This window comes from Opisthocomus hoazin, chromosome Z (assembly GCF_030867145.1).
Source record: "Opisthocomus hoazin isolate bOpiHoa1 chromosome Z, bOpiHoa1.hap1, whole genome shotgun sequence".
In the NCBI taxonomy this organism is placed as follows: domain Eukaryota; kingdom Metazoa; phylum Chordata; class Aves; order Opisthocomiformes; family Opisthocomidae; genus Opisthocomus; species Opisthocomus hoazin.
This window is the reverse complement of record NC_134454.1, coordinates 80,735,784-80,750,265: the sequence shown is the minus strand read 5'-3', so window position 1 is coordinate 80,750,265 and position 14,482 is coordinate 80,735,784. Positions and strand designations below refer to the sequence as shown.

Here is a 14,482-nt window from a genome sequence, read left to right as displayed (position 1 = left end):
AGTTGCTCTTCCCTTATCCACCAACGCCGCACACCACGCGTAGTAGGCCACTAATTCGTTCACGCATGACCTGCCCTTACTGAAGCCATGCTGGCAGCCACCAATCACCTCGTTGTTTTCTATGTGCCTTCACACACTTTCCAGCAGTATCTGCTCCATGATCTTGCCGAGCACACAGGAGACACTGATCGGCCTCAAGGGCCCCAGAACCTTCCTTGTTACCCCTTTAAACATGGGCATTGTGCTTCCCCTTTTCCAGCAGTGGGAACCTCACCAGGCGGCCACGCCTTCTCAAATAGGATGCAGACTCAATTCACATCTTCAGCTCCCACTTCCCTCAACCAGCACATGCATCTCATCAGGTCCCATCGACTTGCACACCTTCAGGTTCCTTAGACGGAAGCACTGGAGCACTACAGTCATCGGACCCACAGTCACCTCCTCTACTGACAGCTCAGGACTTACAGAGCTCCAGAAATTCCTGACAAATACATCATTTTCAAAGCTCTCAAAACGCGCTCATACGAAAACAAGAATGACAAACAAACAGAAACTAAAAAAGCCACAACAAATGCAGGAGCATTACACAAGGAAAAGACACTGGGGCAGGAAGGGAAATTCAGCGGAAAACAACTCGCATGAGAGCCAGCCTAGCACAGAAAGTAGAAACCACAAAACCACCACATCAGCGGCGCAACAGCCACATCTGTTGCTACTACCGCGCTTTCAGGTCCCCCACGGAAACACTAAAGCCAACACGACCCCAAAACCGCCAAGACTGAAAGCCGCACCAGCCAAGCACCGCCACCGCCCTCCCCACGCACGGACACCCCACCAACGCACTTCCCCAACACCACCACAGCCGCCACACCAAACTGAAAACCACACACGGAAACTCGACACAACCAGAAAGCCAGGCACCCAAAGACCACCCACCACATAAAGCCGCCACCACCACACCGCCCCAAGCACAGCGCCCACCCGCACCACCACCACGCTCCTCTCAACAGCCTCCTGACCAGCACCACCCACACACCCACCATGCCTGCGCCCGCAACCCCGCAGCCCCGCCTGCGCCACGCCGCCACCACGCTCCTGCTCCTCCTGCCGCCTCTCGCCACCGCCCTCGCCTGCCACCACCTGCGGCCCCGACACGACGCCTTCGCCTGGGACAGCCTCCAGCTCCTCCACGCCTTGGCTCCCAGCCCGACACAGCCCTGCCACCACCACCACCACACGCCCTTCTTCCCCGACAACCTCCTCCGCAACAACCACCCACACCACCACCACGCCACCGCCCTACGCATCCTACAGCACCTCTTCCACACCCTCAGCACACCCAACACCCCTCCACACTGGGACGCCCACGCGCACCGCTGCCTCCTCAACGCCCTCCAGCACCACATCCACCAGCTCCAACAATGCCTCGCAGACGACGCCACGCTCTCCCAAGACCAAGCGCCCCGCAACCTCATGCTCCGCCTCAACAAATACTTCAGGGACATCCAACACTTCCTCCGCACCCACAACCACACCGCCTGCGCCTGGGACCACGTCCTCCTCGAAGCTCGCGTCTCCCTCCAACACCTCCACAACCTCACACGCACCAACAACAACTAGACCAACGGCCCACAACAAACCCACCTCTCTCCTCCCACTCACCGCTCCCCTACTTACACAACCATTTATTTATTTTGCTGGACATTCATTTCTATATTAATTTATACCGTTATTTATTTATTTATGCACTTGTTGCAAATAAAGACTTTATGCAAAAACAAAAAAGACGAGAACATAAATACGTGGTCATCATGCATGTGCCCGACAGGCAAAGTCAGGGTCTCTGCATGCAGGCAGGGACGAGCTGCCCTCCTGCAACCTGTCCCACCAATGTCCCCTCCCCCAGTCAAAGGCTTCCACACTGCAGACCACTCTTAGGGACCCTCCATGGTCCTGCAAGTGCACAGGCAGCTCCTGCTGATGCCAGACCCTCGCAGCACACGCTTGCCCACACACCATCAGCCTTACCCTCTGCGCTCCTCCTCTCCCAACACCCACCTTCCCCTTCCCAACCCTCTCCCACTGCCAAGACATCAAAGTCACCTCCAAACCACCACTCCACCACAAAAAAACATCCACCAATGCCACAGAAGTGCTTGCGAACAAGCACGGTGGCATGGGCAAGGTGTACCTCAGTGAGGTGAGGAGGGGACCCACCAAGCCCTGCCGAGATTTGGACATGGAACACAGCCATGTCTGTCCTGTGCTCAGGGCTCCCAACCTGCACGCAGGACTCCCACTGGGCTCTCACCAGAGCGCAGCGGAGGGCCAGAATCCCCTCCCTCCACCTGCTGGCCACGCTGCTTTCGATGCACCCCAGGATACGGTTGGCCTTCTGGGCTGCGAGCGCACATTGCTTCAAGACCCGCCTGGACAAGGTCCTGTGCAGCCTGCTCTAGGAGACCCTGCTTCGGCAGGGCGGTTGGACTACATGACCCACAGAGCTCCCTTCCACATCCCTACCAATCTGTGATTCTTGTCAGCCAACACCCCAAAGTCCATCCCCTCAGGGCTGCTCTCAATCCATTCTCCACCCACCCTGTATTTCTGCTTCGCGTTGCCCTCACCCATCTCCAGGACCTTCTGCACGCAGCTGCAAGCAGCCTCACAGTCACAAGCCCCGGTTCTCCTTGGGCACTTCAACCACCCTGACATCAGCTCGGAAGACCGCACAGCCAGCCACACGCAATCCAGGAGGTTCCTGCAGAGCACTGATGACAACTTTCTGATGCAAGTGGTGGAGGAACCAACAAGCAAAGGCGCTCTGCTGGGCCTTGTACTAACAAACAAGGAGGGACTGGTTGAGGATGTAAAGGTCGGTGGTAGACTCGGCTGCAACGACCATGAAATGGTGGAGTTCAGGATCCTGCCTGGAGGAAGCAGGGCGATAAGTAGGATCAAAGCCTTGGACTTCAACAGAGCTAACTTTGGCCTCTTCAAGGAGCTACTGGGAGGAATCCCGTGGGTCAGGGCTCTCAAAGGCAGGGGGGTCCAAGAGTGCTGGTCGCTCTTTAAACATCACTTCCTCCATGTTCACGAGCGGTGCGTGCCCCTGCGAAAGAAATCTAGAAAAAGAGGCAGGAGACCCGCATGGATGAACTAGCAGCTTCTAGAGGAGCTCTGCTGGAAGAGAAATGTCCATGGAATGTGGAAAGAGGCGCACGCCACTTGCGAAGGGTACAGCAATGTTGTCAGAGCATGCAGGGATGCAACGAGCAAGGCCAAGATCCACCTGGAACTGAATCTGGCAAGGGATGTCCAAGACAAGAACAAGGGCTTCTTCAACTACATCAGCAGCAAACGGAAGACGAGGGATAACGTGGGGCCGCTGCTGAACGAGGAGGGTGTCCTGGTGACAGACGATGCAGAGAAGGCAGAGCTACTGAATGCCGCAACTGCTTCAGTCCTCAGTGCCAAGCCTGGCCCTCAGGAATCCCAAGCCCTGCAGCTAAGACAGGAAGCCTGCAGAAAGGAGCACTCACCCTTGGTCGACGAGGACTGCATGAGGGAGCGCTTAAGCAATCTGCACGCCCACAAATCCATGGCCCCGATGGAATGCACCCACCAGTGCTGAGGGACCTGGCAGACGTCGTTGCTGAGCCACTCTCCATCATCTTTGAAAGGTGCTGGAGGACACGACATGTGCTCGAGGACTGCAGAAAAGCCAATGTCACTGCAGTCTCCACAAAGGGTAAGAAGGAGGACCCAGGGAACTACAGCCTGGTCAGCCTTACCTCCATCCCGGGAAAGATGATGGAGCAACTCACTCTACAGGTCACCATCAGGCAAGTGGAGGAGAAGAAGGTTGTCAGCACTAGTCAAGTCAACATGGATTCACCAAAGGGAAACCATGCTTGACCAATCTGATAGCTGTCTACGACAGCATGACTGGCTGGGTAGATGAAGGGAGAGCAGTGCATGTTGTCTACCTCGACTTCAGCATGGGTTTTCAGACTGTCTCCCGTAACATCCTCGTATGGAAGCTCAGGAAGTGTGGGCTGGATGAGTGGCCAGTCACGTGGATTGAGAACTAGCTGAAGGGCAGAGCTCAGAGGGTTGTCATCAGCGGCGCTGAGTCTAGTGGGAGGCCTCTAACTAGTGGTGTCCCCCAGGGGTCAGTACTCGGCCCACTCTTGTTCAACTTCTTCATCAGTGACCTGGACGAAGAGTTAGAATCTACCCTCAGCAAGTTCGTCGATGACATCAAACTGGGAGGAGTGGTGGATATGCCAGAAGGCTGTGCTGCCATTCAGCGAGAGCTGGACAGGCTGGAGAGTTGGGCGCAGACGAACCTGATGAGGTTCAACATGGGCAACTGCAGGATCCTGCATCTGGGGAGGAACAACCCCATGCACCAGTACAGGCTTGGCACAGACACGCTGCAGAGCACCTCCGCACAGAGAGACCTGGGTGTCCTGGTGAACAACAAGTTGACCATGAGCCAGCAGTGTGCGTGCCCTGGCTGTCAACAAGGCCAATGGCATCCTGGCGTGCATTAAGATGAGTGTGGCCAGCAGGTCGAGGGAGCTTCTCCTCTCAATCTACTCTGCCCTAGTGAGGCCCCATCTGAAGTACTGTGTCCAGTTCTGGACTCCCCACTTCAAGTAAGATAAGGAGCTACTGGACACAGTCCAGCGGACGGCTACGAGGATGATGACGGGACTGGAGCATCTCTCCTATGAGGAAAGGCTGAGGGAGCTGGCCTTGTTCAGCCTGAAGAAGAGAAGGCTGAGAGGGGACCTAAGAAATGCCTAAAAATATCTGAAAAGGGTGGGTGTCAGGAGGATGGGGCAGGCTCCTTTCAGTGGTGCCCAGCGACAGGACAAGGGGCAACGAGCACAAACTGAAGCGGAGGAAGTTCCGTCTGAACATGAGGAACAACTTCTTCACTCTGAGGGTGACAGAGCCATGGAATACGTTGCCCAAGGAGGTTGTGGACTCTCCTTCTCTGCAGGTATTCAAGATCCGCCTGGATAACGTCCTGTGCAGCCTGCTCTAGCTGACACTGCTTCGGCACAGGGGTTGCACTACATGATCCACAGAGGTCCCTTCCAATCCTGACCATTCTGTGATTCTGTGACCTTGCACTTGGCCTTGGCGAACTTCAGCAGCTTTGTGCGGGACCACCTCTCAAGCCTCTCCAAGTCCCTCCGAGTGGCATCCTTTCCCTCCAGCGTGTCGACCGCACCACACAGCGTGGTGTTCTCGGCAAACTTGCTGACGCTGCACTTAATCCCACTGTCCATGCCACCAACAAAGACATTAAACTGCGCGTGTCCCAGTACCGACCCCTGAGGAACGCCACTCGTCACTGGTCTCCACTAGGACACTGAGCTGTTGAACGCAACCCTCTGAGTGCGACCATCCACCCAACTCCTTCTCCACCGACTGGTCCATTCTTCAAATCTACAGCTCTCCAATTGACAGACAAGCCTGTTGTGCACGACACTGTCAAATGTTTTGCACAGCTCCAGGCAGATGATGTCAGTTGCTCTTCCCTTATCCACCAACGCCGCACACCACGCGTAGTAGGCCACTAATTCGTTCACGCATGACCTGCCCTTACTGAAGCCATGCTGGCAGCCACCAATCACCTCGTTGTTTTCTATGTGCCTTCACACGCTTTCCAGCAGTATCTGCTCCATGATCTTGCCGAGCACACAGGAGACACTGATCGGCCTCAAGGGCCCCAGAACCTTCCTTGTTACCCCTTTAAACATGGGCATTGTGCTTCCCCTTTTCCAGCAGTGGGAACCTCACCAGGCGGCCACGCCTTCTCAAATAGGATGCAGACTCAATTCACATCTTCAGCTCCCACTTCCCTCAACCAGCACATGCATCTCATCAGGTCCCATCGACTTGCACACCTTCAGGTTCCTTAGATGGAAGCACTGGAGCACTACAGTCATTAGACCCACAGTCACCTCCTCTACTGACAGCTCAGGACTTACAGAGCTCCAGAAATTCCTGACAAATACATCATTTTCAAAGCTCTCAAAACGCGCTCATACGAAAACAAGAATGACAAACAAACAGAAACTAAAAAAGCCACAACAAATGCAGGAGCATTACACAAGGAAAAGACACTGGGGCAGGAAGGGAAATTCAGCGGAAAACAACTCGCATGAGAGCCAGCCTAGCACAGAAAGTAGAAACCACAAAACCACCACATCAGCGGCGCAACAGCCACATCTGTTGGTACTACCGCGCTTTCAGGTCCCCCACGGAAACACTAAAGCCAACACGACCCCAAAACCGCCAAGACTGAAAGCCGCACCAGCCAAGCACCGCCACCGCCCTCCCCACGCACGGACACCCCACCAACGCACTTCCCCAACACCACCACAGCCGCCACACCAAACTGAAAACCACACACGGAAACTCGACACAACCAGAAAGCCAGGCACCCAAAGACCACCCACCACATAAAGCCGCCACCACCACACCGCCCCAAGCACAGCGCCCACCCGCACCACCACCACGCTCCTCTCAACAGCCTCCTGACCAGCACCACCCACACACCCACCATGCCTGCGCCCGCAACCCCGCAGCCCCGCCTGCGCCACGCCGCCACCACGCTCCTGCTCCTCCTGCCGCCTCTCGCCACCGCCCTCGCCTGCCACCACCTGCGGCCCCGACACGACGCCTTCGCCTGGGACAGCCTCCAGCTCCTCCACGCCTTGGCTCCCAGCCCGACACAGCCCTGCCACCACCACCACCACACGCCCTTCTTCCCCGACAACCTCCTCCGCAACAACCACCCACACCACCACCACGCCACCGCCCTACGCATCCTACAGCACCTCTTCCACACCCTCAGCACACCCAACACCCCTCCACACTGGGACGCCCACGCGCACCGCCGCCTCCTCAACGCCCTCCAGCACCACATCCACCAGCTCCAACAATGCCTCGCAGACGACGCCACGCTCTCCCAAGACCAAGCGCCCCGCAACCTCATGCTCCGCCTCAACAAATACTTCAGGGACATCCAACACTTCCTCCGCACCCACAACCACACCGCCTGCGCCTGGGACCACGTCCTCCTCGAAGCTCGCGTCTCCCTCCAACACCTCCACAACCTCACACGCACCAACAACAACTAGACCAACGGCCCACAACAAACCCACCTCTCTCCTCCCACTCACCGCTCCCCTACTTACACAACCATTTATTTATTTTGCTGGACATTCATTTCTATATTAATTTATACCGTTATTTATTTATTTATGCACTTGTTGCAAATAAAGACTTTATGCAAAAACAAAAAAGACGAGAACATAAATACGTGGTCATCATGCATGTGCCCCACAGGCAAAGTCAGGGTCTCTGCATGCAGGCAGGGACGAGCTGCCCTCCTGCAACCTGTCCCACCAATGTCCCCTCCCCCAGTCAAAGGCTTCCACACTGCAGACCACTCTTAGGGACCCTCCATGGTCCTGCAAGTGCACAGGCAGCTCCTGCTGATGCCAGACCCTCGCAGCACACGCTTGCCCACACACCATCAGCCTTACCCTCTGCGCTCCTCCTCTCCCAACACCCACCTTCCCCTTCCCAACCCTCTCCCACTGCCAAGACATCAAAGTCACCTCCAAACCACCACTCCACCACAAAAAAACATCCACCAATGCCACAGAAGTGCTTGCGAACAAGCACGGTGGCATGGGCAAGGTGTACCTCAGCGAGGCGAGGAGGGGACCCACCAAGCCCTGCCGAGATTTGGACATGGAACACAGCCATGTCTGTCCTGTGCTCAGGGCTCCCAACCTGCACGCAGGACTCCCACTGGGCTCTCACCAGAGCGCAGCGGAGGGCCAGAATCCCCTCCCTCCACCTGCTGGCCACGCTGCTTTCGATGCACCCCAGGATACGGTTGGCCTTCTGGGCTGCGAGCGCACATTGCTTCAAGACCCGCCTGGACAAGGTCCTGTGCAGCCTGCTCTAGGAGACCCTGCTTCGGCAGGGCGGTTGGACTACATGACCCACAGAGCTCCCTTCCACATCCCTACCAATCTGTGATTCTTGTCAGCCAACACCCCAAAGTCCATCCCCTCAGGGCTGCTCTCAATCCATTCTCCACCCACCCTGTATTTCTGCTTCGCGTTGCCCTCACCCATCTCCAGGACCTTCTGCACGCAGCTGCAAGCAGCCTCACAGTCACAAGCCCCGGTTCTCCTTGGGCACTTCAACCACCCTGACATCAGCTCGGAAGACCGCACAGCCAGCCACACGCAATCCAGGAGGTTCCTGCAGAGCACTGATGACAACTTTCTGATGCAAGTGGTGGAGGAACCAACAAGCAAAGGCGCTCTGCTGGGCCTTGTACTAACAAACAAGGAGGGACTGGTTGAGGATGTAAAGGTCGGTGGTAGACTCGGCTGCAACGACCATGAAATGGTGGAGTTCAGGATCCTGCCTGGAGGAAGCAGGGCGATAAGTAGGATCAAAGCCTTGGACTTCAACAGAGCTAACTTTGGCCTCTTCAAGGAGCTACTGGGAGGAATCCCGTGGGTCAGGGCTCTCAAAGGCAGGGGGGTCCAAGAGTGCTGGTCGCTCTTTAAACATCACTTCCTCCATGTTCACGAGCGGTGCGTGCCCCTGCAAAAGAAATCTAGAAAAAGAGGCAGGAGACCCGCATGGATGAACTAGCAGCTTCTAGAGGAGCTCTGCTGGAAGAGAAATGTCCATGGAATGTGGAAAGAGGCGCACGCCACTTGCGAAGGGTACAGCAATGTTGTCAGAGCATGCAGGGATGCAACGAGCAAGGCCAAGATCCACCTGGAACTGAATCTGGCAAGGGATGTCCAAGACAAGAACAAGGGCTTCTTCAACTACATCAGCAGCAAACGGAAGACGAGGGATAACGTGGGGCCGCTGCTGAACGAGGAGGGTGTCCTGGTGACAGACGATGCAGAGAAGGCAGAGCTACTGAATGCCGCAACTGCTTCAGTCCTCAGTGCCAAGCCTGGCCCTCAGGAATCCCAAGCCCTGCAGCTAAGACAGGAAGCCTGCAGAAAGGAGCACTCTGCCTTGGTCGACGAGGACTGCATGAGGGAGCGCTTAAGCAATCTGCACGCCCACAAATCCATGGCCCCGATGGAATGCACCCACCAGTGCTGAGGGACCTGGCAGACGTCGTTGCTGAGCCACTCTCCATCATCTTTGAAAGGTGCTGGAGGACACGACATGTGCTCGAGGACTGCAGAAAAGCCAATGTCACTGCAGTCTCCACAAAGGGTAAGAAGGAGGACCCAGGGAACTACAGCCTGGTCAGCCTTACCTCCATCCCGGGAAAGATGATGGAGCAACTCACTCTACAGGTCACCATCAGGCAAGTGGAGGAGAAGAAGGTTGTCAGCACTAGTCAAGTCAACATGGATTCACCAAAGGGAAACCATGCTTGACCAATCTGATAGCTGTCTACGACAGCATGACTGGCTGGGTAGATGAAGGGAGAGCAGTGCATGTTGTCTACCTCGACTTCAGCATGGGTTTTCAGACTGTCTCCCGTAACATCCTCGTATGGAAGCTCAGGAAGTGTGGGCTGGATGAGTGGCCAGTCACGTGGATTGAGAACTAGCTGAAGGGCAGAGCTCAGAGGGTTGTCATCAGCGGCGCTGAGTCTAGTGGGAGGCCTCTAACTAGTGGTGTCCCCCAGGGGTCAGTACTCGGCCCACTCTTGTTCAACTTCTTCATCAGTGACCTGGACGAAGAGTTAGAATCTACCCTCAGCAAGTTTGTCGATGACATCAAACTGGGAGGAGTGGTGGATATGCCAGAAGGCTGTGCTGCCATTCAGCGAGAGCTGGACAGGCTGGAGAGTTGGGCGCAGACGAACCTGATGAGGTTCAACATGGGCAACTGCAGGATCCTGCATCTGGGGAGGAACAACCCCATGCACCAGTACAGGCTTGGCACAGACACGCTGCAGAGCACCTCCGCACAGAGAGACCTGGGTGTCCTGGTGAACAACAAGTTGACCATGAGCCAGCAGTGTGCGTGCCCTGGCTGTCAACAAGGCCAATGGCATCCTGGCGTGCATTAAGATGAGTGTGGCCAGCAGGTCGAGGGAGCTTCTCCTCTCAATCTACTCTGCCCTAGTGAGGCCCCATCTGAAGTACTGTGTCCAGTTCTGGACTCCCCACTTCAAGTAAGATAAGGAGCTACTGGACACAGTCCAGCGGACGGCTACGAGGATGATGACGGGACTGGAGCATCTCTCCTATGAGGAAAGGCTGAGGGAGCTGGCCTTGTTCAGCCTGAAGAAGAGAAGGCTGAGAGGGGACCTAAGAAATGCCTAAAAATATCTGAAAAGGGTGGGTGTCAGGAGGATGGGGCAGGCTCCTTTCAGTGGTGCCCAGCGACAGGACAAGGGGCAACGAGCACAAACTGAAGCGGAGGAAGTTCCGTCTGAACATGAGGAACAACTTCACTCTGAGGGTGACGGAGCCATGGAATAGGTTGCCCAAGGAGGTTGTGGACTCTCCTTCTCTGCAGGTATTCAAGATCCGCCTGGATAAGGTCCTGTGCAGCCTGCTCTAGCTGACACTGCTTCGGCACAGGGGTTGCACTACATGATCCACAGAGGTCCCTTCCAATCCTGACCATTCTGTGATTCTGTGACCTTGCACTTGGCCTTGGCGAACTTCAGCAGCTTTGTGCGGGACCACCTCTCAAGCCTCTCCAAGTCCCTCCGAGTGGCATCCTTTCCCTCCAGCGTGTCGACCGCACCACACAGCGTGGTGTTCTCGGCAAACTTGCTGACGCTGCACTCAATCCCACTGTCCATGCCACCAATAAAGATGTTAAACTGCGCGTGTCCCAGTACCGACCCCTGAGGAACGCCACTCGTCACTGGTCTCCACTAGGACACTGAGCTGTTGAACGCAACCCTCTGAGTGCGACCATCCACCCAACTCCTTCTCCACCGACTGGTCCATTCTTCAAATCTACAGCTCTCCAATTGACAGACAAGCCTGTTGTGCACGACACTGTCAAATGTTTTGCACAGCTCCAGGCAGATGATGTCAGTTGCTCTTCCCTTATCCACCAACGCCGCACACCACGCGTAGTAGGCCACTAATTCGTTCACGCATGACCTGCCCTTACTGAAGCCATGCTGGCAGCCACCAATCACCTCGTTGTTTTCTATGTGCCTTCACACGCTTTCCAGCAGTATCTGCTCCATGATCTTGCCGAGCACACAGGAGACACTGATCGGCCTCAAGGGCCCCAGAACCTTCCTTGTTACCCCTTTAAACATGGGCATTGTGCTTCCCCTTTTCCAGCAGTGGGAACCTCACCAGGCGGCCACGCCTTCTCAAATAGGATGCAGACTCAATTCACATCTTCAGCTCCCACTTCCCTCAACCAGCACATGCATCTCATCAGGTCCCATCGACTTGCACACCTTCAGGTTCCTTAGATGGAAGCACTGGAGCACTACAGTCATTAGACCCACAGTCACCTCCTCTACTGACAGCTCAGGACTTACAGAGCTCCAGAAATTCCTGACAAATACATCATTTTCAAAGCTCTCAAAACGCGCTCATACGAAAACAAGAATGACAAACAAACAGAAACTAAAAAAGCCACAACAAATGCAGGAGCATTACACAAGGAAAAGACACTGGGGCAGGAAGGGAAATTCAGCGGAAAACAACTCGCATGAGAGCCAGCCTAGCACAGAAAGTAGAAACCACAAAACCACCACATCAGCGGCGCAACAGCCACATCTGTTGCTACTACCGCGCTTTCAGGTCCCCCACGGAAACACTAAAGCCAACACGACCCCAAAACCGCCAAGACTGAAAGCCGCACCAGCCAAGCACCGCCACCGCCCTCCCCACGCACGGACACCCCACCAACGCACTTCCCCAACACCACCACAGCCGCCACACCAAACTGAAAACCACACACGGAAACTCGACACAACCAGAAAGCCAGGCACCCAAAGACCACCCACCACATAAAGCCGCCACCACCACACCGCCCCAAGCACAGCGCCCACCCGCACCACCACCACGCTCCTCTCAACAGCCTCCTGACCAGCACCACCCACACACCCACCATGCCTGCGCCCGCAACCCCGCAGCCCCGCCTGCGCCACGCCGCCACCACGCTCCTGCTCCTCCTGCCGCCTCTCGCCACCGCCCTCGCCTGCCACCACCTGCGGCCCCGACACGACGCCTTCGCCTGGGACAGCCTCCAGCTCCTCCACGCCTTGGCTCCCAGCCCGACACAGCCCTGCCACCACCACCACCACACGCCCTTCTTCCCCGACAACCTCCTCCGCAACAACCACCCACACCACCACCACGCCACCGCCCTACGCATCCTACAGCACCTCTTCCACACCCTCAGCACACCCAACACCCCTCCACACTGGGACGCCCACGCGCACCGCCGCCTCCTCAACGCCCTCCAGCACCACATCCACCAGCTCCAACAATGCCTCGCAGACGACGCCACGCTCTCCCAAGACCAAGCGCCCCGCAACCTCATGCTCCGCCTCAACAAATACTTCAGGGACATCCAACACTTCCTCCGCACCCACAACCACACCGCCTGCGCCTGGGACCACGTCCTCCTCGAAGCTCGCGTCTCCCTCCAACACCTCCACAACCTCACACGCACCAACAACAACTAGACCAACGGCCCACAACAAACCCACCTCTCTCCTCCCACTCACCGCTCCCCTACTTACACAACCATTTATTTATTTTGCTGGACATTCATTTCTATATTAATTTATACCGTTATTTATTTATTTATGCACTTGTTGCAAATAAAGACTTTATGCAAAAACAAAAAAGACGAGAACATAAATACGTGGTCATCATGCATGTGCCCGACAGGCAAAGTCAGGGTCTCTGCATGCAGGCAGGGACGAGCTGCCCTCCTGCAACCTGTCCCACCAATGTCCCCTCCCCCAGTCAAAGGCTTCCACACTGCAGACCACTCTTAGGGACCCTCCATGGTCCTGCAAGTGCACAGGCAGCTCCTGCTGATGCCAGACCCTCGCAGCACACGCTTGCCCACACACCATCAGCCTTACCCTCTGCGCTCCTCCTCTCCCAACACCCACCTTCCCCTTCCCAACCCTCTCCCACTGCCAAGACATCAAAGTCACCTCCAAACCACCACTCCACCACTAAAAAACATCCACCAATGCCACAGAAGTGCTTGCGAACAAGCACGGTGGCATGGGCAAGGTGTACCTCAGCGAGGCGAGGAGGGGACCCACCAAGCCCTGCCGAGATTTGGACATGGAACACAGCCATATTTGTCCTGTGCTCAGGGCTCCCAACCTGCACGCAGGACTCCCACTGGGCTCTCACCAGAGCGCAGCGGAGGGCCAGAATCCCCTCCCTCCACCTGCTGGCCACGCTGCTTTCGATGCACCCCAGGATACGGTTGGCCTTCTGGGCTGCGAGTGCACATTGCTTCAAGACCCGCCTGGACAAGGTCCTGTGCAGCCTGCTCTAGGAGACCCTGCTTCGGCAGGGCGGTTGGACTACATGACCCACAGAGCTCCCTTCCACATCCCTACCAATCTGTGATTCTTGTCAGCCAACACCCCAAAGTCCATCCCCTCAGGGCTGCTCTCAATCCATTCTCCACCCACCCTGTATTTCTGCTTCGCGTTGCCCTCACCCATCTCCAGGACCTTCTGCACGCAGCTGCAAGCAGCCTCACAGCCACAAGCCCCGGTTCTCCTTGGGCACTTCAACCACCCTGACATCAGCTCGGAAGACCGCACAGCCAGCCACACGCAATCCAGGAGGTTCCTGCAGAGCACTGATGACAACTTTCTGATGCAAGTGGTGGAGGAACCAACAAGCAAAGGCGCTCTGCTGGGCCTTGTACTAACAAACAAGGAGGGACTGGTTGAGGATGTAAACGTCGGTGGTAGACTCGGCTGCAACGACCATGAAATGGTGGAGTTCAGGATCCTGCCTGGAGGAAGCAGGGCGATAAGTAGGATCAAAGCCTTGGACTTCAACAGAGCTAACTTTGGCCTCTTCAAGGAGCTACTGGGAGGAATCCCGTGGGTCAGGGCTCTCAAAGGCAGGGGGGTCCAAGAGTGCTGGTCGCTCTTTAAACATCACTTCCTCCATGTTCACGAGCGGTGCGTGCCCCTGCGAAAGAAATCTAGAAAAAGAGGCAGGAGACCCGCATGGATGAACTAGCAGCTTCTAGAGGAGCTCTGCTGGAAGAGAAATGTCCATGGAATGTGGAAAGAGGCGCACGCCACTTGCGAAGGGTACAGCAATGTTGTCAGAGCATGCAGGGATGCAACGAGCAAGGCCAAGATCCACCTGGAACTGAATCTGGCAAGGGATGTCCAAGACAAGAACAAGGGCTTCTTCAACTACATCAGCAGCAAACGGAAGACGAAGGATAACGTGGGGCCGCTGCT

The 14,482-nt window shown here is 56.0% G+C and overlaps 4 protein-coding genes across 9 annotated transcripts in view; 3 read left to right on the top strand and 1 right to left on the bottom strand.

Annotated features, from left to right (window-relative positions):
- The window catches only part of UBAP2 (ubiquitin associated protein 2), a 176,361-nt gene that overhangs the window by 49,983 nt on the left and 111,896 nt on the right, over positions 1-14,482 (bottom strand). The window lies entirely within an intron of this gene.
- On the top strand, positions 1,042-1,622 carry LOC142358854 (interferon-like). The gene has a single exon (XM_075411048.1). The coding sequence runs from the start codon at positions 1,042-1,044 to the stop codon at positions 1,618-1,620; it is 579 nt and encodes a 192-aa protein (XP_075267163.1). The 3' UTR covers positions 1,621-1,622.
- On the top strand, positions 6,588-7,168 carry LOC142358845 (interferon-like). Its single transcript, XM_075411032.1, has one exon. It carries the CDS (start codon positions 6,588-6,590, stop codon positions 7,164-7,166), a length of 579 nt encoding a protein of 192 aa, XP_075267147.1. The 3' UTR covers positions 7,167-7,168.
- LOC142358846 (interferon-like) lies at positions 12,131-12,711 on the top strand. The gene has a single exon (XM_075411033.1). It carries the CDS (start codon positions 12,131-12,133, stop codon positions 12,707-12,709), a length of 579 nt encoding a protein of 192 aa, XP_075267148.1. The 3' UTR covers positions 12,710-12,711.